General features: G+C 39.1%; 1 protein-coding gene across 4 annotated transcripts in view; it reads left to right on the top strand.

Annotated features, from left to right (window-relative positions):
* TPPP (tubulin polymerization promoting protein) overlaps positions 1 to 23472 on the top strand; it is a 65378-nt gene that overhangs the window by 30104 nt on the left and 11802 nt on the right. For all 4 annotated transcript variants that reach the window (XM_021540501.2, XM_021540504.3, XM_021540502.3 and 1 more), the window contains one exon: positions 13404 to 13557. In XM_021540501.2, the coding sequence (XP_021396176.1) occupies positions 13404 to 13557 (154 nt within the window). The remainder of the gene's footprint in view (positions 1 to 13403; positions 13558 to 23472) is intronic.

The raw sequence follows: 23472 nt of genomic DNA, 5'->3' as shown, positions 1-23472 counted from the left end.
GAGAGTTACATTTGGAAAATATGTTCCCTGCACTGGACTCAGAGAGGATCAGTCTCTCTCACCCTGGGAGTCAAAATGGCTTCTTTTTGAAGCTGGAGGTAGCTTTATTGTATCTACTTGTTTGGCAGGCTTTCTCTGTTGTTGGGGTTTTTTTGTGAGGAGATGGATAAAGCTCTGTGCTTTGCCTATGTTGAATTATTCTGGTCTCTGAGTTCACAGACATGACTTAATTACTTGTGAGGTGTACTGGGGCTTCATACAGTTGTTCTTGGTTATGATTTGTAGGGGGATTTTCATTCAGATTGAGGGTTGCATTTTCAATTGCAACAACCTTGTGCTGAGATGAAAAGTGTCTACAGATTGCTTTTGAGGTATATGAAGTAAATGGTCAGATGCATTAGCTATTTTTTCCCTAAGCTGTGCAAAGGTAGATATCTATGTCCACAAGTTATGGTAAAGATAAAGGCATAGCAGAAGAACTTATTAAAGAATATTCTCTGCATTGACAGTAGCAGACATATGGATTTGGTTTGTGGCTCTGTAGTGGAAACAAGATGCTCTCATGTGTAAATGTTACAGGGGCTTTGCTGCTCTATAATTTAGCCTTACCAATTCCCATCTGCACTTTTTAAAAATAGTATTGTTCTCTTCAAATGCTCTCCTACTCTCATTTGTAATCTGTTTGAGATACTGTTTTGGCCACAGTCTACCTATTCTTCTGTTTTGCTTTTTGTTTTGTAAAATGAGAATGTTGCCAATGCAGACAATTCCATCTCTAATTGCTGTTTCATAAGACATGAAGATACGAAAGACATGGGGAGCAGAACATCATTCTGGATGTTGTCATTTTGACATAGAGTGAGATCTCCTTTGCAAGGAGACACAGAATGGGAAATTCTCCAGGCTTAGGGATTGTATATTTAGAACTTTGCTGTCACCATCCAATTTTCCCTTTCATATAGGAAGACAGTCATCCAGTAGGGGAGAAATATGCAGTCTCTCCATTATTTCTATTATATTTCTTGGTTTTTTTGAAAGAGAAAATATCTGGTTTTTGCTCTGTGCATAACTGCAGTCTGTAATCTCCTTTCTTGAAGGTCGTGATTTGGTCCTTGGCTGTTGGTTGTGGCAAACAGTTTTGTGGCTTTCTCTGCATGTGTCCTATGGATATGGACTAACACTGTAGTTAGTTTCTTTTTTTTCACTTGGTGTGTCATTCTTGATTTCACACCTTTCTGTCTCCAACCATGGTCAATGACTCTTACACACTGAGATTGTGCTGGCATCAGTTAACACCAGCTGTCTATTTTTAATGCTGCCACCTTCTCATATTGCCAGCAAAAAATGTTAGCAGATATATACATACATCCACGTTTTCTCTCTGTCATCAGGATCACTGAAACAACCTCTTTCACAAACACATACTTTTTTACTTAGAGAGTTCCCTATCATTGAGCTGTCACTGGATTCAGAAATTGCTTTTGTGGTTAGATGTGATTTGACATGGAAAACAATCCAACTCTGTGAAATCATTTGAAAAGCTGGAATGGTGCTGTTGTAAAACCATCTGACAATGATATTTTCTTAGTGAGACAATCTGATAAAACTCTTTAAAAAAATTAAATTCAGTATAATTAAACTCTAAAGGAAAATTCCACCTTGAATTAGAGGACTGCTGCTCTGGCTTCCATAGTTGCATTTTAGTTTTAGCAATGAGTTGCTTACTGCTGAGCTTGTCTGCTGAGCTGGCTGCAACTCACAAATATATAAAGCTGTGTTGCTTTGTTTAAATTATGCTTCAGAAATAACAATGCAAAGATGTTTTTGAAAAATACATATGTTGCATCTGGGTTCATTGTGCCCATAGAGAGGTGCAGCTGCTGGCACCAGGCATGAGAATACAAGAGCTGGGTCTTTGTTTCAGAAAGCTCAAGAATCTATTTATTACCCCTGGGGAGGAGGGGCGGATGGAGAGGAAAGACTGGGCAAAGGCAGAGTCATGGGGTTTTTATAGGGTATTGCAGAGGCGGAATTAGGGTTCAGGTCAAGAGAGGACTTATTAGCAACACAAGAGGGATAGTATCAAATTCCTGTCTCTTAGGAACAGGGGCATTATATGTATATGTATAATATTTCTTATGTAAAATATTAAATGGTATTGTACCTTTCTCACAAAAAACTCACCAAAAACCTGTCTGCAACTGGAAATATTTACTTGGAAGGTAGGGAGGAATGTCCTGGATCTGGTTACCTCAACTATCAGACATCACTTTCTGAATTTCTTGGCCAAGAAATACAAGTAAACTTGCTGTATCCTGGCACATGGATGGTGATTAACAAACAGCTGCCATGGCTGAACAGTGGACTGAATATGCTCTACATGTGTTACTCATCCCCTTTCCTTAATTTTTCTTGTCATCAGCCAGAGACTTCTTTTCTTTATATTGACCAGTGCAATTTCTTAATTAGGATGGGAGTTTTTTCAGAGGTCTCACTGAAACAGTGATCCAGACACCTTTCTCCATAGGGTCAAGCAATAAAATGCTCAAGCTGTAATTGTGGTTTTACTTGAGCTTCACAGTAATTTAAAAACATGTCCCTACAATACTCACTCTTTGCCTTGCCACCCTTTTGCATTGTACTTTGTGTGCTGCTCTGATCTGGATTGGCTGAATGTAGGAAAAATGGCTAAAAAATGTGATAGTTCTTAAATTCCTGTCTGAGGATTTAAAATCCCTCATAATATTAGACATTGTAAGGATACGCAGCTAGAGTTTTTCTTGAAACATCACGGTATCTGAGGAGGAAAATAAGGAAGAAATTCCAGGAAAGTCAGTAGCACAGAAAAGTAGGGGTTTTGTTTTAATGTAATTTTAAGGAAAAACTGAGAGGAGACAAATTTTTGAGTAATATGTTGTGAGACTGAAGCTTGGATGATCACTCTTGTTCGATAATAAAGAGTTGGATTCAGTTATTATTCTGTCCCTTGTGCAATGGTTTACTTTCAAAGTCCAGTTCAATTCTCAGTGAAAGTATAATTTAAGCTCTAATATCTTGAGACTAATGGAGTTAAGATCTTACTATGTCCAATCCTATTTAATAATGCCATTGTTCTTTGTCCCCCTGAGTTTGAATTTTGTCTAAGTCAAGTAGGATGTCATACCATATAACCATTCAATTATCTAGTTCTTAGATATGAAGCTTTTCTGGTTTGGGTCTCATTAATAAAAACAGCACCGTCTTATGTAACTCTGTTTTCTATTGTAAAAATTCTGCTTTTTATTCCCCTGTCAAATGTCATGTCCCGTTCTTGGTTAACTGATCTCATCAAAAAAGGTAATGTCTTCCCTGAATGTCAACTCAGCTAAAACACTGATACTGTATGTACAGAGAAAGCAGTTAGGAAGGCTACTGGTTACCAAAAGCCTGAGGGTGCTAATATGAAAGTTCATTACATTGTGTCTCTTTTCCTATCTCTGAGTGCCATGTATTTATATAAATTCAGGTTAGTAATATAAAAAAAGTCCTGAAAAAGAGCTAGTAATCTGAAAGCTGTCCTTGAGAATATTTTGTTAGTCATACTTATGAACAATTTTGTATAGTTTCTATAGATTAACTGCTTGGGATAAAATGCATTCACTTCTGCTTAGAAGATGTTTGGCTATGCAACGTTGACCTTACTCATGGTCATAGCTTGTCGCAATGTTCTAGAACAGTGTTTGTGTTGGATGTTGTTTCATTATACTTCAATTTGTCTCATTTTCAATCAAATGTTTTCACACTAGGTGTGAAATCAAAAGAAAATCAAGATAAACCCAAATGCTGGTTTGTTTTTTTTTTTGTTGGTTTTTTTTTTTTTTTTGTTTGTTTATTTTTTTTGTTCTGGGCCGTGCATGAGACGTGTCAGCTCACATGGGATTGCTGGTCAGCTGTAGAAGGATACCTTATCTGTGTATCCTACTTCTCTTTCCCTGAGTTATCAGGCAGCGTGTTCATGTGCACTGCTTTAACTGGTGGAGAAAGTACAGGTGATGTTGGTTCTTTGCCCTGTCCTCTCAGCTGTAAAGCCTTTGCCCTAAGCCCCTGCACTTGAACAGCAGAAAGAGCTTTTGAAACTTCAGTGGTTTGTGTCATCTTTTTCAGCTCTCTGAAGATAAAATGGTAAGTATTATTATATGAAAAAGCTTCTCACCACTACCTTGTGGGGTAAGCTCAGCCTGGGGAAGACAGACAGATGAAGTGATTTGCTATTAAGAATGCTTAGTAAATCTTCATCTGTTCTTAACTGCTTTAATTTATTTATTTGAGGCTGACTTAATGAGCACTATGACATCATCCTCTTGGATTTTTGTATTTTGGATATGCTCAGCAGTGTCTCTGGCAGCTGGGCACTGTATTGGGTTGTTTTCACTGTGGTTAGTTTCTGATCCCTTCCCCTATGGTCTGTCTGTATGCCTAGCCTAGTACATATCTTTAAGATGACAAGAGCCAAAGAGAACTGCAAATAATTTGAGCCTTCTGAAGAAGAAACAAGCATAGAAGCCTGATTTTGAAGCATTGTCTTTCTGCTTCAGCACTAGTTTGTCCCCTACCATTTGTATCTAAGACCTGTCTGCAGCCTCTTTTTTTAATTGCTCCTAATTTCCTACATTTATTTGTACTTTGGCCAATATTTGTGCTAGTTCACTCACTCCTGCCATGTCCTTTAATGTCTTAACTTCCACCCAAATTGTGCTGTCAAACAGTATCAATCCTTCATACACCCAAGGGATGGATTTCTGTGTTACTGAATGACATTATCTGCAAGTTGTATGTCATTTATTGGATTCTTTCACAGGAGTAGACAGCATTCTAAGGAGTGATAAAATTTTCTTCTATCTGTTGTGTGTGTAATTTGGGTAGAGTCTACAGGATTGACAACCAGAAGATGGATAGCTCTCTTCTATAACAAGGAAAACCTGAAGTACTCCCGAGACTACTTGGTAGCACATGTTTCTATCTTTTCCAAACTCTGGTCCATGCCTGTCATGCCAAATACACTTGCAAACTCCATTAATGTAAATTGGGGTGTGTGCTTCTTCAGGGCACAGTTTTCCTAATACTTCTTATCAGTAGTTAACCATTACATGAATCTTCATTATTAAATGTTCAAATGTAACATTATTTTTGTTTTTTTAAACTGAAGAAAACCTCAAACAAATGTGAAATAATTGGATTCTGCTACTCAGTTTAGCTAATTTAATCCTCTAAGCTGTGTACAGCTATCAGACCTACTGTCTGCTTGGACGTTCTCTTTTCCTCATCCTCTATAAATCCCATTAAATCTCTGTAACCCCTTTAAGTCATTCTGGGATTTGCTTTCTTTTGGAAGCTTTTACTTAGTAATGTTTTTGCCAAATCATAGTATTTCTCCAGTCCCCCTTCATTCCCTTCCCAATACTTTTTTATCTGATAGGTTCATAGCTGTTTGGTTTGTCTTTTTTTGAATTTCAGATTTTATTTTAAAGGAAACTAATTTTCACCATGAGTGAAGCACATAGGATAGAAAAAAAGTCAAGAGGAGATAAGTGTTAACAGAGTTTTCATAAGAGAGGCCTGAAATTACTTAAATTGCAATTAAGTCAAATCAGCTGCTGGTTTAGTGAGCCGTTGATGTCCTCTTGCTTCAGATTTTCATAGTTTAGCAGCTGTCCCAGTTTCAGACACTTAGAATAAACTGGGGATACTCTTCTTTACCCTTGCTTGTTAATGAGGCGAAAAGCACCAGGAGGGAAAACTGACCATTCCAGGTTCAGTTCCTGAGTAAATGACTTGTGTTCTGCCCTTGTGGCCCACTCCCAGAGAGGTTTCTGTAAGTGAAGACTGTTTGCAAAGATACAGTGAGAGTATTTTGTACTGCATTTTGCATTATACTTGTCTTGTTTTTCTTTCGTAGAAAACTGATATTGGCATTCACTTGTGGTCATGGGGTATATGAAGCCATCTAGTCCAGCTGCTGTACGGTGACTTGGCCAGCATGCTATCTGTCTTAGAGAGAGTAATTGTGAAGGTCATCTGGATGTCTTCGTTGTCAGTCATACTCTTCCTGTCAAAATAATACTCTTGTGGTGAATAGCCATGCATTCAAAGGGGTCTGTATTCCAGAAGTGACTACTACTTGAGCTGAAAATCTCTGTTGTAGCTTCTTCCTAGGATCATTTTTTGAAAATATCGTCAATGTCTCTTTCCTCACAATTTATCAAATTACTCCTGCTTGCATCAACATACAGATGTCTAATTTCAGTATCCCAGTTATACCTGTTAATTGGGCAGAAGTCTGATGTGAGGTGATACCTGAAGTTTTGTTACCTTAATTTTGTTTTTTAAACTATGTATCTTTAGATCTGTTAGTTAGTGCAGTGCAAATACCCTGGTAGTACTAAAGTAGCTTTCTTCACTTGCTCATCTATCCTCAGCTCTATTTTTAAAGTTTATACACAACCTGTGCTTTGGGTTAATTATACATTGAAAATCTTCTCTTTTTAATATTTGAGGAGTTTTTTGCACTATGTATCTAAGGGTTTTTTTTTATTCTGTTCTTGACTGATACAGCAAAAAGCAGACCTTCACAGGTTATCTCCATTAGATTGCAAAGGTCTACCGGCCTGCTTAGATACGTACGTAGGGACCTACATTTAATTTGGGACTTCTTGGCTATGAATTATCGTGCTGATAGCCCACAGAAATACTGAGGTGTCTAAGGGAGTAGTAAGTGAAAATTGTAAACTACAAAAAAAAAACCCAAAACCAAAAAAAAACCCACCAAAACCAAACAAACAAAAACAAAATAAAACCAAAAAACCAACAGCTCTGCAGCATAATCTACTTCTTGGTTAAACAGCCTTGAACTTTGTGGTGATAATATTACAGCAGACATTCTTGAAAAAAATACATCTGTTAGATGAGTGTTGTGTTTTGCAGAGACAAGTACAGACCTGTTTTGCTTCAAGGAATTAGAATTTGTCTATGATTGTCAAGGTGTGCAGTACAAATACCACTAGCAATTGTTATCAACATACATTATGTTTATAGAGCACATAATGAAGACTTAGTGTTTTTACAAGTAACAATGAAGAGAAAGTATCTGTTCTACTAAACAAAGAGGGGTGAATGTTCTGGGCTGTAACAGCAATAATAATCAAGTTGCTGCTGTAAACTGAAAAGTAAGAAAAATCTTTGTATGAAAATCAGTAAGTTTCAGGTGTAGTGACTTTTTGGTGTGGTGTGTTAAAATAAAAGAGAAACGGCTAAAGTGTGAAGTCAGGGCTGAATGTTGTTAGGAAATATGCCTTTAGTTAGCCCTTAGGATAAAATGCCTGACTAATGGTCTTGTTCTCAGCGATGATGCCTTTATATGATTAACTTGGATAATTTTCAATGTTTGCAACATTTAGAAATGTTTCTTATTAGGAAGACATAGATGTGGGACAATAGTGGCAAATCAGAAATAACCTGATCAGGCTTATTGTGCCAGTAAGTCAGAAACTGACAAATAAGCTGCTCACGTGTTCTCTTGCCAGCATGGTCCTTCATTCTGTTTTCTGAATGAATGAGACTGCCTTGGAAGGGATTAAATATAGGAAGTACCTGAAATCCTGTTCTAATTTACAGGAAAAGATGCTGTTGAGTTTTACTTGACTGCTAAGTTGATCAGACACCAAAGTCTCTGGTGAATTTAGAATTGCAAACAAAACTCTTTTTGTTAGAGTTTATGCAAAGACATTTGTTGGGCTCCCACTTCTACTTAGAGTGTTTTTAGACCCTTGTCAGACCTGCTATATTCCTTAGACCGTAGATGACAATTTCCACAGGAGAACAGTCCTAGTTATTGTATTTTGCCGTAATCCTGACATGCTAATCTGTCTGACATGCTAATAAAAATAGAACCTTCTCTCAGTAATTACACATTTTCTTTCCTAATTTCAATGTAAGAAAATAGGTAAGTGTCCTGTTGTGATGGGAATTTGGGATGACTTTTTGTTGCTTGGACCTATTAAATTGTAGACTTACAACAGCAATACCTATTAAATTGTAGACTTTGTTCTGTTAACGCTGAACTGGTTTAGTGCTCCGGAGATAAAGATCTCTTATACCAGTTAAGGATTTTGTGTATCGGGGATATGGAGTGTAATTGTGTAGCTTTTCAGCTGAAATTGTGGACATCTGTTAAGCCAAATAGTATTCAAGTCCATGGTATCCATTTGCAGCAGTACACTTTCACATTTAAGAACTCGGGGCACTGTTAGTTATATTTGCAAATGAAAGCTGCATCACTTGCTGTTCCAATCTGCTTTGGGCCAGTGTTTAATACTTTGCAGTTTGTTTACTGTGCTGATGTTCAGACACAGAACCTGATATAGGTGAACTTTGGCTCCCAAGAGGAATCTGAGGATTTCAAACTTCAGTTCAGAATCTCCCATTACATAGTAGCCACATGTGGAGTGACTTATCAAGGAAGGGGAACTGATAGGAAGCTTCCTAAAATTCTTCTGAGTATGTTCATTCTGTTTCCAAATGTAGGCATAGATACAGGAGGCTATCATTATTGTACCATGAACACAGTTTCTGCTGCTGAAGGATGATGCATTGCAGTAATTCTGTTTGTTGTAAGAAGCAGAGCTTAAAATAGAATGGTATGTAAGAAGGTATCCTTTCTAAACATAAAGGTTTCTTTGTGTCATAATGAATTGTAGGGCTTTAAAATTTTTTATTATTAATGGCCCTCATATAGTTTGTTCTTTTCCTTGAAGTGGCCAACCTTCTGACACCTAGTTTCGTAAAAACCTTTTTTCCCTCCTACCTTCCCTTGTTTGTTGCTATTTTCCTTTTTGTCTTATTTTCTGGTCAGTTTTAATTTTCATTCTGATGCCTTGATTTTCAAATATTTTTTTCAACATAGAGTTTTTAATCTTTCTAGGATAACTCTCTGGAATGCTAAACCTAAGACATGAGTGTTAAGAACTGAGTGATCACCCTTGGCATACTTAATTGTAGACAAGTTGTTTGAACTTGTAACACTTGGAAAATGAAAGTGAATATATTTGTTTTGTTATTCCCATGGAAATTAGACATTTATAATGACCTTTCAAAGACAAGTTACATATACACACAAAGAAACTGATTCTTCATAGCAGTTGCTAATAAAAAGGAATTAGTTTATTTGGGGGGGTTATAGGTTGGGGTTTTTTTCCTAAGTTCATGAGGTCTGAAAAGCTGGTATAAAGAAGGGATTTCCTGAATGTGAGCAGGGCATTAAAAATGGTGAAAATAAGCTGGGGGTATGACAGCCTTGTGTATTATGCTGTGTTCATATATTATAATTTTTCATACAGTTTGAGTTGGAGGGAGGCTTTTACGTGTCATCTAGGTAAACACCAACCCCTCGCCCTTCTCCCAATGAGCAGGGACATATTGCTTGAGACTAGGTTGCTCATAGCCCCGTCCAACCTGACCAGGGATGGGCCATCTATCATTTCTCTGGACAGCCTCTTGCAGTGTTTCACCACTCTCCTAAAAATTACTTCCTTATATCTAGTCTCTATCTACCCTATTTAATTTACAGCCATTACCTTGTCCTATCACAATAGCCCTGCTAAAAAAGCCTTCCCCCATCCTTCCTTGTAAGCCCCGTAAAAGCTGCAGTAAGATCTCCTGGAGCCATGTCTCTACCAGATAGAACAACCCCAACTCTCCCAACCTGGCAGAGCTGTTCCTTCTCTCTGATCAAATCTGTGGCCTTCCTCTGGACTTGCTCCAACAGGTCAATGTCTTTCCTGTGCTGGGGACCCTAGAGCTGGATGCAGTGCTCGAAGTGGACCCTCACCACAGCAGAATAGAGAGGCAGAATCCCTTCCCACACCCTACTCCCTTGCTGCTTTTGGTGCAGCCCAGGATACAGTTGGTGGCTTTTTGGGCTGGGAGTGCATTTGCTGGCTCATGTCCAATTTTCCATCCAATAGTACTCACAAGTCATTATCCCTACAGTGTTTTTGTGGACCTGGATTGGACAGAGTGTAAATCAAGGTTTGTTGAAAGACTTTTCTTTTCCTCTCTCATTTCTACCTACGTAGTCAGTGGTCTCCTATACATTCAACCCATAACTGTACAGACAGAGGAGAGGGGACCATGCTGTTCTAGTTAGTAATCATGATGACAGCAACTGCTCAGAGCTCTTTGAAACCTGTCTCTAGAGAGAGGACAGGATTACTGCTTGATAATTTAGATGCTGGTACATGGCATACATGGCATACCTCACATACCAAAAGTGCAAGAACATGTTGTGTTCCTAGGGTTTTCCACAAAATTTGACATATGTTGCAGCTGTAGAGTTTTGGAGTTAATTATGATGCTTTACAAGTGTATTTGATAATATTGTAATAGACAGGGGAGCAAGATGGGATATTTTTGGAGTGTAGGAAAAGATAACAAATGTAAAAATTAAAGATTTTTTATTTAGGCAACTTGGGATATAGTTGCAAAAATTCCTTCACTCCCAATCATATTTTTAACATAACTCCAATTAATGTTGTTTGCTGGTAAAGAGTATCAGCTACGATGCACATTTGTTTCTCTTTTGGGGTTCAGCTGCAATAGTACATTGGTCATATATGCGTCCAATTTGTGGTTTTACCTTAAGCTAAAAGGGATAAATCCACTCATTTCCTTGCTTCATGTGAGTGATAGGTAAGAGATGAAATGTGAACATTAGGTTTACCTGTGTCTTAGACCAAATGTTCTTTGTTCCTCTTGGCAGCCATATTTATGTATTTTTCCTTTCAATTTGTACAAAAAAAGTTATGCTCTTCTATTTAATAAGTGTGCAACCAGAAATTCTTCATGTGTTAATAAAACCCTGAATCAGTTCATTTGTTTAGAGCGTGGTGCTAATAGCGACAAGGCCATGACCACTTAAGGGTTGAACTAGATGATCCCTGTGGGTCTTTTCCAGCTCATAATATTCCGTGAAAAATAAACAAGTCAACATGAATTTCTGCTGGTTTTGCTGAAAGTGATCATTCTCTTTCCCATTGCAATGATCCTGACTGATGATCCAAGCTAAACCTATGTGCTACAGGAAACTGCCTTTGGCCAGGCCTGAATGCTAGGTTTGGCTACTAATCTGTAGAGAATTTAGGGCCTTAGGGTGTTGTTATGCTGAAGCCTTGCAGTGATTGCCAGTGCTTTCTATTTCTAAATGAGAGGCAAAACAAAATGAAGTCTTGATCTCTTGTGCTACTTAAAAGTTCTTGGACATGTTTCATCAGAAAAGGGATGTTAATCCTATTAATGAGAATCCTGGAGAAATTCCAGGTTGTTAATGGCAGTTTATTCCACCTGTCTTTCTGATTAATTAAATGCTGGATTATATTCTTTGTTTCTACTGTCATGATGTTCTTTTACCAGCAAATTATGTGAGTTACTCCAGCAAATGCTTTACCTAAAGCAGACAAGTAGTTGCAAACTACTTGCAATATTTGGTTAAAAAACACCTAAAGTTTACTTGATGAGGGTTGCTGGCATTTGATACACATGTTGGGCTGCATTAAAAATAAAGAATGCTAGTAATAAACAGTTATGTAGAGGGTTCCCTTAGTGTTGAATTTTGTTGTGAATAACAGATTCCTCTTTGTTTTAAAAGCCTGGGATAAAATTTCATTTTTGTTTAATTAATTAAGTAGGAATTACTTTCTAACTGTTGGTTGCTAAACCAGAAATCTCATTTCCCCTTTTCATTAGTGGAGGCATCCCCCAGCTGAGAGGGATTTGACCACTGAAGGTATCTAAAAGAAGATCAAAGATAAATCCATGATTAGCTGAATTGCTCTTCGCAATGGTCTTTTTGACACTTTGTCAGATTTCTGTGTACTTCTTTTCTAATCCAAGATTTCTGTTGCTGGTGCACACTTTCTCTATCCTAGCATTAATTGTTTATTCCTATGTAAACAGCTGTCTCTGTTGAAAGGACTGATCTGGGTTGTGTGGTGGTGCTTGGTTTTTTTTTCCACTGATTTGCTTGAAATGTTCTCTAAATGGCATAAAAATAAATGCTCAAGCAGCAAACAAAGCGTATGTAGTAGCATGTTTCCCAGCAACATGGATTCTCATATATTACTTTAACTTAGAGAGTTTTGTAATGTAAACATTTCTGCTTTTGAGGATAGTACTATTTAAGATTATATCAGCATAAGTATCAAAACATATTTTTGAAAATGGTTCTGTTTGATCTGCTAAACTTCATTTCAAATTATATGGCTAAATTTTGGGGTGTAGATTCTTATTCTAAAGATCAGAGAATCTGTAGTTTACTAATACAGGAAAAGATGTGGTTTGTGACAGCTGTAATTCATAACAACTAAAAATATTTGGGTTTTGTTTAATGGTGAGTAAACTCACTAATGCTGTTGCTTCAGACCTGAATTTTAAAATGAGGAACACTAAAACTAGGTTGATATTAGGGAATTTTGCAGAACAGTGCATACTCTGCAACATTATCTCCTGCCTAAACTGAATATTTTAAAATGCTAGAAAACAGATATGCATTAACCTTCTTTTGGTAATACATATCACTGTAGTGAATGCTTTGTAAGAGTTCTGTCAACTGATACCTTTGGTGTGATGGACCAAAAAAGATCTGCAGGAATTACAGTATAAACTGGTGTTTGTAAAGTGTGAATTTCCCATTCATCAGAATTTGCACCACACACGTGTACAGCAAAACTTATGAGTTTACCAGGCTACTATATTGTGTTTTCTGTGTACCTTTAAATGTCTTTTGAAGATGATGGTCTACAAAGGAAAACAGGTGCTAAATTTAAATGTGTCCTTTAAAAACTTGTCAGTCTTCAATTGAGGACGAATTTCTAGTTTTTAAATGCTTTTCAATAGTTTGCTTTATGCAATAGCATAATTGTTAATATATTTGTGAATACATTAATAGTGACTTATAAATAATATGATAATTTATTCAAAGAGGAATAAAAAGTAGTAAATAAAAAGACTCGCCTAAGATGCTTCAGATATTGTCTTATACATGCAGGCATTATAAATGATCAACCAAATGAGACTGTATTTAATTTGATTAGCTGCAGGCATTTTGACAGTAGACTCAAGTCGCTTTATTTCCTCTTTATTTCTGAACATTCATCAAGGGAAGTCTATGAAGTGCTATCCTACTGATGCAGGATAGAAATGAAGTGATATTCCTGGGATATGTTTTATTTTACCCCATAAATGGGCTGCATGGGCCTTGCTGTTCTGTTGCAATTTTCTGTTGTTCACTGTGGTAAACTGAAACCATTCTGCTATTCCTGAAATGCTTTTTGTGCTCTCTTGTAATTTCTTTCAATTGCTGTGTGTTTCAACAGGGGAAAGTCTGTAAGAACTATTACTTTTGAGCAGTTTAAGGAAGCTCTTCAAGAACTCTCCAAGAAGCGATTTAAAGACAAAAGTGATGAGGAAGCACTTCAAGCAATGTATAAACTAATTGAAGGAAAAGGCCCAGGTTTAACTGGAGTAACGGTATGTTACTGGTCTAATGTACAGATTGTTTCTACCTACCCTTTGTTCTACTGCAGTGTTGTTCACCACTTCCCTCTACAATTCACAAATCCAATTTCTCTGTGAGCCCAAAGGTAGCAACTGCTAAGCAGAATAGGAGCAAAGACTATGCAACAACTGCGTATTGCACTATTGTGTGTTCTTGTGTGCCACTGTCATTGTTCCTTCTAGAAATTGTACTACCACGTACTAGAACTTCAGGAATATCCTGAGCTCTTGTTTATGCTTGCAACAGTGAAATGTTCATGAAGAGTGGTATATCAAAATCAAAAAGAGTATAATGACTTTAGAGCCTCAATAAAAAGTTGTAAGATGTTTTGTGAAATGCCAAGAAGCAAAGGCATCTTAAAATACATTTAATTACACCATGTGAATCCCAGAAGACTGGAATCTGGGAATATTTATCATGTAGTCTGTTTGGTCTTTGTTTCTTGTTCCAAGTCTGTCTGAGCTATAATGTTCTTTCTTTTTAATTTTAAAATAGTGGTATTAAGCTTTGTACATGAAAAGAGAGCTATAAAGCATTAGCTTGGTTGTCCTTTTAGATGCCCAAGCTAGGCAAGCTTTTATCCAGTATTTTAGGAGATACTGGAGTGTTTACCATCAGCTTGAATAGTTCTCAGTTTTAAGCAGTTCATCTGCTTAAAATTTGTGATCTCCTGAATTTTGCCTGTAAAGCTGTGAATGAAAATATAATCTTTTCAGAAACTGGTTCTCTACAAATCATCAGTGTAAATATCAAGTGGAAAGATCTCTTCTGAGTTATAAAATCCTGCAAAAAGCTGACTTATTTTATTACTCTTCTACTCTTATTTTAAATAAGTGTTAATTTTGATACAAACTTAAAATTTAAACCTTCCTTTTTGTTCTTCACTTATCTTAATAAATTTGAATAACTTCTTCATCTGTTGAGGGATTCTTTCTTCAAAATGTGTACATTCTTCTAGGCCTCACTCCTGATTCCATTTTTGGTATTTCAGCAGGCAGACATTGAAATGAGCAGTGTCTGCTGCTAAGGGAGTAGTCTTTCTGTGTGGTGTGCATGGATGAGAGAGCTTTGCAGATGCAGAGTAGTATCACATAGGTTCAGCAGAGGTATATGAGTGTGCCAGCAACAGAGGGAGAAGAGCAGAGGGTGAATATGAGCCAGAGATGAGAGGCTTGACTGTTCAATATGTGCCATTCTGGGGAGAGTTGAAGAAGTTAAGAAACAGGAATCAGAATATCATCTTCTGCTACCTGGAAAAGTAAGGAGCAGGAGGCAGAGCTTAAAAAGGAGGGAGATTGCAGACTGGGAGTATCTATGTGTGTATGTAAAACTAAATTTAATGTTTGTTTTCTCATGCGATTTTAATTCATGGATGGTAAAAAAGACCCACAAACTTAGCAATTAAAGACATTAAAATAAATAAATGAATACATGGCCACTCTCCTCTGTCCTGCAACCCTGGAGTGCAGATATGAACTCTCTATATAAGCTGTTAATGCTTTGTTTGCTTTGGGAAGTCAGTATTGTGGAAATTTTAAGTTGTGTTGCTTTCTGTATGGTTAGATAAAGCTACAGTAAGTTTAGTAAGCTTTTCTTAAAAGTTCTCAGGTAAGTCAGTTATGCCATGTAGAGTGTGCTCTTCTCTGTAAAACTCTGCTATAGGTCATGTAGATTTGGTTCAGACAGAAAACTTTGTGACTACTGACACATTACTCTAAACATATTAGGGAAGGAGCTGAAAGCATGATTAAGTGAAGCTTGTGAGTAAGAATACTTCAGCAGCATTGTGTGGAATTTTGTGTCTTATCTTCTCATGTTCTGTACTGGGTATTCTGGGGAAGTAGATTGCAGAGGCAGTATGTGTGGACTAAATGGCAGCCTGGGGAAAGCACTCCTTCAGCAGGACAGTTGGAAAGTTTACCTTCACATCAGACAATGAGGATTTTAGTGCATGTTGCTTTAGAAGTGATAGAAGATTTTTTATTTTCTTCTGTTTATTTTTTCTTCTCCCTCAGAATGATGTAAAATTACAAAAATCCCTGCTTGTTGTTGATGTGGTTGAGAAGGCTCAGCAGTCAGACATTGAAACCTAGTGAATTTTAAGCTGCTTTCTAATCTGGGAACAGAACATGTATGATTGACTTTGTCACACAGGAAGAAAACTGTTATCACGGGAAAGTGATAACAGTTAATGAAGCCAATGGCTTTATTAGCTCACTTGATGGTGATCTCTCAATAGAATATACAGTGCAGATCACTTTGACAGCTTGTAAACAGACATGTAAATGAAGTCTAAGCTCTCTAAGGCCTTTAAGTTATCCTCATTCCTACACAAAGGTTACAAAGAGTAAAACAGATTCTTTCTTTTCCTGTACAGCTATGTGCCATAACAATGCTGAATGCATTTTCCTCCAGAGGAACAGATCCTTGCTTTGGTTTTTGTTTGCTGTTAAAATAAAAACAGTTGAACTTTAGTGTATATTCATCAGGGTCCTTGACATAAAAATGCAGAGCAATTTAAAGTGCAAGGAATCTGGGATGATCTCATTCAAACCTTCTGCTCACAAGAGGGCTAACTTAAAGCCAGATCAGGTTGTTCAGGGTTCAGTCCAGTGAGATTCACGGTGAGAAGAGTATGAGTGGCAGAGCAGTACAGCAGCAACAGCACTTTAAAAGCTGGATGCTGGGTGCTCAGGGGAGATGTTGATGTGGGCACGATCATATTCTCACCAAAATGTACCTGTTAGAGCAAGAGCAAGGAAGCCAGAGTGCAGTCCACAGAGTGTGGTAAGTGAGACAAAACAGTTGTTGTAGCAGAAGGGCAAAGAGGGCTAGGAATTCCACTTTAGACTATGTGGGTCTGCATGAAGACTATACAGTGGTAGTCGGAAAAGGCTGCAGGAGATACTGTCCAGCACATAGACTTCCCTTAAGATGTAGAAGTCTGCAGAACTGCCATTAGCACATCAGAGTCCTTGGCTCTGTTAGGAGGAAGTCCTAGATCCACCTTGAATGCTTCAGAGAGCTCCTGTGTCTTCCCAGAGGTCAGGGCAGTGGTGGCCACTCTTCTGGGAGATGTGCTGTGGTCAAGGTCCTGAGATTCCAGATGGCGGAAGAAAATGAAGAGGAGACTGACTTGGTATTTGTGGAAAACCCAACTACACAAGGTGAGGAAGGAGTGACAGCTGGAGACCAACTGGACAGAGACTGTTGAGATAGAAAAGTCTGAAAGCTTGTGCCTTCTGGCAACAAAAGTCACAGATCTGCTCCACCTGCAGTTGTTCAATTTCAGAATATATATAGTATCCTAAGCACTGGTGAGAATCAACAAGACCTGTCAGAGTCAGCTGAGCCTGAATTTAGAGTTCATACAAAAAGGGGAAAATGAGTCATAATGTTGACCAGCACTGTCTCATACTGTGGGGACAGGTTCTTTTAAGAATCCTTGGTTGAATGAGAGCTGGCCACAGATTAGTAGTTATATCGGGCCTTAGCATGAGCTGTGTCTTAGTGAAAATATGGAAAGGAGTTGAGTGAACAGTTACAGAAGATTTTGCCATCCCAAATATCTCATGTGGTATTACACTTCCCTGTTCCATAATGGATGGCACTGTACTGTGACAACAGTGCTGTACCATGAGTCAGGAGTAATGGGTACCAGTCACAGAAAATTACTGGAGATTATTCTCGTGGATAATCAAGGCATGTATTTTCTGATGTCACCTGATGTCTCAGGAGTTTTATTGCTTGGTAGATGCCAGGATCTGGGATTGTTGCAGATGCACAGGCAAGATTTGTCCAGCCCCCTCACATGGACCCCTTCTTCGTCTTTCTCTTCCTTGTGGGTACCCAGAGTACTGCTTTGGAGGTAACCTGGTGCATATAAAGAGGAACTGCAGAGGATTAGGGATGAGGGTGATGGGTAAGGAGCTGAGATCTTGTCTTGCCAATCCTCAGAGTAAGAAAGATTGGGTAGAAGTAGACTGTATGGCTTTCTGTTGAAGATGGGGCTTTGGCTTATAGGACCAGACAAATGAGGACTACTCAGCAGGGATGGAATAAATCTAACAAAGTGGAACAAGAGTATCTTTACACACTAAGCTTACTGATCTGCTGAGGAGACTGTTAGACTGGGTATGGAAGGTTGCCGTAACTTAAAGATGAAAGATCATAAGGGACAGAGCAGATATGTTTAGGTGACAAGTCTAACAAGGGAGGTTTTTGCCCTTCTATAAATGCAGCAGGACATGGGGTCTGTCTCTAATGCCTGCTCACAAAAGCATATAGCATGGGGAAAGCAGGGCAAATTAGATGCAGAGATACAATTCACTGGGATTGTGCAGGTGTGTTAACACAGCTCTTCTGACTGGGGTGCTGCACTGGATGAATAGAGGCTCTTCAGGAAATACATAAAAAAAAAAATGAGGAGCGATTGTATTCTATGTAAAGTCTTATGTTAACAGCATCTAGCTTTGGACCAAGTCTAATTAAAGACTGGTTGTAACAGTAAATTGAAGAAGGATTCAGCAACACCCTCACACTAAAAAAAAAAGGCTTTGTAATATATTTCCCCTTCTGTTTTGTCTTCACCACCAAGAATGAAAAATTCCTCAAAGAAGTGTTGGCACACTGTTTTTGGGTAAAGGTCATATTAATCAGGCTGCTAGATCCCATGAGTTGGAGTCATGTACTGACTTGGACTGTTGAAATGTTGGAGAACTGGAGTTAAGGGACTAATTAATCTTAGGGAAGAGGAAAGGAAGGGGTCTCTTGCAGCTGCCAAATAACACCTGATTTGCCCTTACAGCTGGACTTTACATGGTGTTATCTTTATGGAGCTAGACCTGGGTCAGGCAGATCTAACAGATTAATGTGAGTTTGTTGCTATAAGTGGTATCATATATAAGGCACCTTTTTGATGTTTTTTCTCTACCTCTTGCTGTACTCTTAGTAAGTGAGAAGGCTTAGGTACTGTATATAGAATCAGGACTTACAGTGCTATATCATTTGAGTGGCACTCCATGGAAAGTTCTCACCAGGATTAGTTAAAGTAGTGTTACTTTCTGGCAGTATTAAAGTGGAGGTGCTTATTGTTTTCTTTTGTGTGGGTGTGCCCATGCACTTGCCTAAACCAAAGGAACACAAATGAAATCCAAATTTTATATGAAGCTTCATCTCTGTTTCTGACTTTCTGCAGACTTCTAATGCATGTACATGTATTCCCATGAATTTATAAACAAAGAAAATACAGTTTTGGTATGGAGTTCTGGTACAATGCCCCCCACACCCCAAAAGAGGGCAGACTTTCTCTTTGAATTTTTTTTTCCATGTTACAGTCGTTTGTTTCTTATTTTTACAGAGGTTGGGGATATTACCAGCAGATTGATAATTTTCAAAACCTTGTTGAGACTATGAATGTTGGTGCCGATTGTGCAGGCTCCCAGAGCATTTTAATTGCGTCAAGGAATCTCCGTGGCAACTTTTTCTGGGAGGATGTGCTGTTAGATAGTGAAGTTTTATGGCTGAAGGAGCAAATGTAGGAAGGCATTCTGTTTCAGCAAGGAAAGCTGACTGCAGCTGACAGTGTAGCCAGGAGTAATGTGGCTAAGGTGTTGCACCCTTCTGGTGAGCAGTAAGAAGAGCACCAGTGGTTTTGGCAGTGCTGGGAGCGTCCCTTGGGTCAGGCAGGGGCTGTTTCTGTACTATCTGGACGTTTGTAATTCAGGAAGGAAAACCAACCAGACGATCCTACCTGCAGCGTTTTGCATCCTTAAGTTTCTGCCTGAGCTGTGGAGCAGCTTTAAATCAATCCCGAATCTTTGTCAGCGATGGCAAGCGGTGAAAAATACCTTGAGGCAAAGTTGTTCCAGTGGAGCCAAGAGTTGGTTGTGAAAGCGAGGGCACTCAGTGTCCATTTGGAATGTGTGATATTCCTGAAGTCTAGTAGGTTTTCTTGGTGCTTTTCCTTCCCAGGAATTGGTTGTGGAGAGCCTTTTGGGAATGGTGCTGTGCTGTGTGCAGACTGCCGAGCACAAAGCTCCCGCAAGCTTGCCAGGGGCTGTGGTGCTGCAGGAGTGAGCCCTGTGCAGCTTCAGGAGTGTGGTGCTGCACTGCCCTGCTATGGAGCCCTTTGCACTGTGCTGGGTGCAGAGCTTTTCTGACATTTGCTTGGGTTTGAACTGTGAGCTTTGAGGAGGGATGGTCATGTGTGCTGACAGAAAATGAGGAACACTGCCTTGGCAGCACTGAATTGTCTTTCCTTTTCTTTGCCTCTACTTTGTTCTGGAGGGAAAAGTCCTGCAAGTGTGGGAAATCTTTCAGTCCCACACTGTTACCTTATTTTCATGATTATGGCTTCTATCCTCTTGGCATTAGAGTTGATTTTATGGGCTCTTTTGAGTCCATAAAATTCATGCAGTTTTCCTGCTGCAAACAAGCCAAGCCAATGTAGCTGCAGAGCTTTCAGTTCATACATTTTTCCTTGGCAAACTGCTATATACTTCTGTACTACAGTATACAAAATGCATGTTCTTGACTTTTGTGGTCTCGTTTCCTTTTTACAGTAGTTCATTTCAGTTTCTTAAGGGCTGATGTTGCATTTCTAGAACAAATTCAAGTTATTGAAAATAATGAAATTGATTGTGTTCCTTGCTCTGTAAATTGGCCCTGGATTCATTAGTTATCTTGAGATAGCATGCAAAATCTGTGGCAAAGTTTGCAGAGTTGCCTTTCTTGAGGTCAAGGGAGGAGTGTGGCATTTGTTAAGGTTTCCAGAGTTTAAAGACAACAGCTTTCACTTCCTGTCTTTGGTATGAGGGCTGCTTCACACAGTAGTTGGACTATTGGTAATATAGAATTTGGACGAGATGTTGGATTGTTTTGAGTTTTTTACTTACCCGCAGTGTGGTCAGTCCCTGGAGTAAGTTGCCCATGTAGGCTGTGGGACTTTGGAGGTGTTCAGGACTTGACTGGAGAAGTTTCTATGAAACTATGAAAGAAGTCCTCTTTGAGCCTTGCTGTGAGCAGGGCCTTATTCTGGATAAAGATTCATATTCAAAGGTTCTTTCCAACCTAAACTGTTCTGTGACTTAGTACTTTTAAGTGTTGATAATCCTCAGGGACAGAGAATCCCCATTCTTTCCAAACTTGACCAATCACAGTGGTGAAAAATTCTCATGTGTCTAATTGGAATTTTATATCTTCCAAATCATGCCCATTATTGTTTACTTCTGAACTGTCTCTGTTGAGGACAGGAATAAGATTTATCTCTTCCTTTTAAATTCTCAGTCTTTATAAACACATTCCTGCCATCTTTTCCATGTATGTCACATGCTCCAAGCCATTTATCTTAGCAGCACCTCTTTGTACATGCTAAGACAAAGTGAGGAAAAATACTGAATTTCTAAGAAAAAAATGCACAAAAAAAAGAATAAATCAATTTGGAACACTAAATTATTGTGTTTGAGTCTGTTGTGCTAGGTAAAACTTTCTTCCTAAAACAGAGGTTTTTTTTAAATAAAAAATTGAAGTTCATGGACATGTTCTGTGATATGCAAACTTTGTGGTTAACTGCATGTGCAAATAAGAGATGGAAAATGAAGGCTTCTATAGTCTCAGAGAAAAAAAAAAAAAGTGGAGGAGGTTGGCCCCAAGAAATTTATTGCCTTTAGAATAATTTAACTAGAGAGATTATATAACTTACTCTAGATAGTAAACAGTTCTAGCGGAATTGTTATATGACAAGGCAGAATCATTTGTATGTGATTCATTGTGAAAAATAAGGGAGTGTAGTAACTTGCTATTGTGGAAACTGTTCTCATCCTGCCCGTTGTGCTCTTCACTATATTTCTTCCTACATTTTTCTTCCCTTAAGAAGGATGGTCAACTTTCCCCACCCCACCCCCCCCCCCCCCTTTTTTAATTTTCCTCCCCATACCTTGTGCTATAATGATGGATTGTAGAGAATGAGCTCATGGCCACCCTTTCAATTGGTTTTGCCTTTTGCTCAATACACAATTTAATCTGCATAGTTGATTTTGTTTAGAAACAGAAAAAAACCCATTTTGATAAGAACAGTTGGTTGCACATTCAGTTTATAAAGGCTGTTCACTAAAAATAAGTCATCAGCTCATAGAGGAATCTTTATGGATAAACTTTTCATGTTAAGACACTGAAAATAATGGTACAGGTAATCCTAGAAATCATATCCAGGCACATGAAGGAAAAGAAAGTCATCAGGAGTAATCAGCATGGCTGATCACCAGGGGAAAGTTGTGCTTGACTGACCTGTAAGCTTCTACAATTAAATGACTGCCCAAGTAGATAGAGTAAGACAAGAGTACTACAGTGTCTACCTAGGCTTCAGTAAGGCCTTTGGTGGGGCTTCTTACAAGAGTCTCACAACCTGGTACTGTAGTAGCTGAATGAGCAGACACTGAAGTAGACTGAAAACAGGCTGAATGGTTGGGCCCTGAGGGTACTGATGAACAGTGCAAAGTCTAATTGGAGGCTGAAAAACCTGATGTACCCCAGGGGTCCATACTGAGTTGAGTCCTTTTTAATATCTTCATTAATCATCTTCATGATAGGGTGTGGTGTACTCTCAGTGAGTTTGCTGATGACACAGAGCTGGGAGGAGTGGATGATAGGTCATCCAGATGGGATGGTTGCCATCCAGAGGGACCTGACAGGTTGGAGATCTGGTCTGACAGGAAGTTCAGCAAGCAGTGCAAAAACCTGCAACCGTTGAGGAAGAGTCCCACTCACCAGTATGATGTGCAGGGGGCCATGCAGATAGAAAGGAGATTGGTTGAAATGGACCTCAGTCTGCTCATGAGCACCAAACTAAGCATGAACTGGAAAGGTGTTCTTGCTGTATGGGATGTTACTGGTATCTCAGCTGCATTAGAAGTATTGCCAAGCAAAGAGGGTGCTCTTTCTCCTCTGCTCAGCACTGGTGAAATCTTACCTGAAGTCCTGCATTCAGCTCTAGGCTCCCTGGAGAAGACTGATAAGCTACTGGAGAGAGTCCAGAAAAGGACCATAAAGATGATGGAGGGACTGGAGCATCTCTCCTATCACAAAAGGCTTGATGGAGCTGAGACTGTGTAACCTGGAGAAGAGAAGGCTCAAGGGTGAATCCCATATCCATGTATATAAATACCTGATGGGAGAGTGCAAAGATGATGGAGCAAGGCTCAGTAGTGCTCAGTCACAGGATTTTTCTATGATTCTGTTATATATTGCACCACTAGCTGCTTCTGGTTGCTCCTGAACCCAGGATGGTGTCGTGGCTTGACACGGGAAAAGAATTTTCTTGGAAGGAAGAGGTCAGTCCAGTCAGGGATCAGGTTTGGATACTGACACTTGGGGTGACCAATTGAAGGTGGACACGTCTTTGAGAACACAGAGGGGTTAAAAGCAGAACTCCCAGGAGAACTCGCTCTCTTTGGTTCCGGTCAGCGGAGAGTGCAGACCTCCCCTGCCCAGCAATGAGCTGGTGGGGGAGGGGAAGAGCCATGTGGCCTGCAGAGGTAGGCCAGGGGGTGAAGGATTGGGAAATGAGCTGGGCCAGCTCCTGAGGACAGAAGGGTGGAGAACGTCTGAGATGTCTTTGTTCCCCCACAACCTAGAGGGAAAGAGATGGAGAGCCTGCAGACACCCGGGAGTTTGCCGGCAGAGGAGAAGGAGAAGTGGGGGGAAGATGCCCAGCCTGGGAGATGGAGTTCTGGGCCAAGATTTCAGCCATCCGGGGAGTCCGGGAATTTTAACCCTTTCCCGTGAAATGAAGGCTTTGTGAAATATTGCTCCTCCTCAATTTGAAGGAAAGAGAGACAGCCAGGGACCTCAGTTGTTAGGGAAAGAAGGTTGGGGGGAGATGATGGAGT

This window comes from Lonchura striata, chromosome 1, assembly GCF_046129695.1.
Source record: "Lonchura striata isolate bLonStr1 chromosome 1, bLonStr1.mat, whole genome shotgun sequence".
NCBI lineage: Eukaryota > Metazoa > Chordata > Aves > Passeriformes > Estrildidae > Lonchura > Lonchura striata.
Note: the sequence above shows the minus strand (reverse complement) of the source record. Positions and strands in the feature narration are given on the sequence as shown.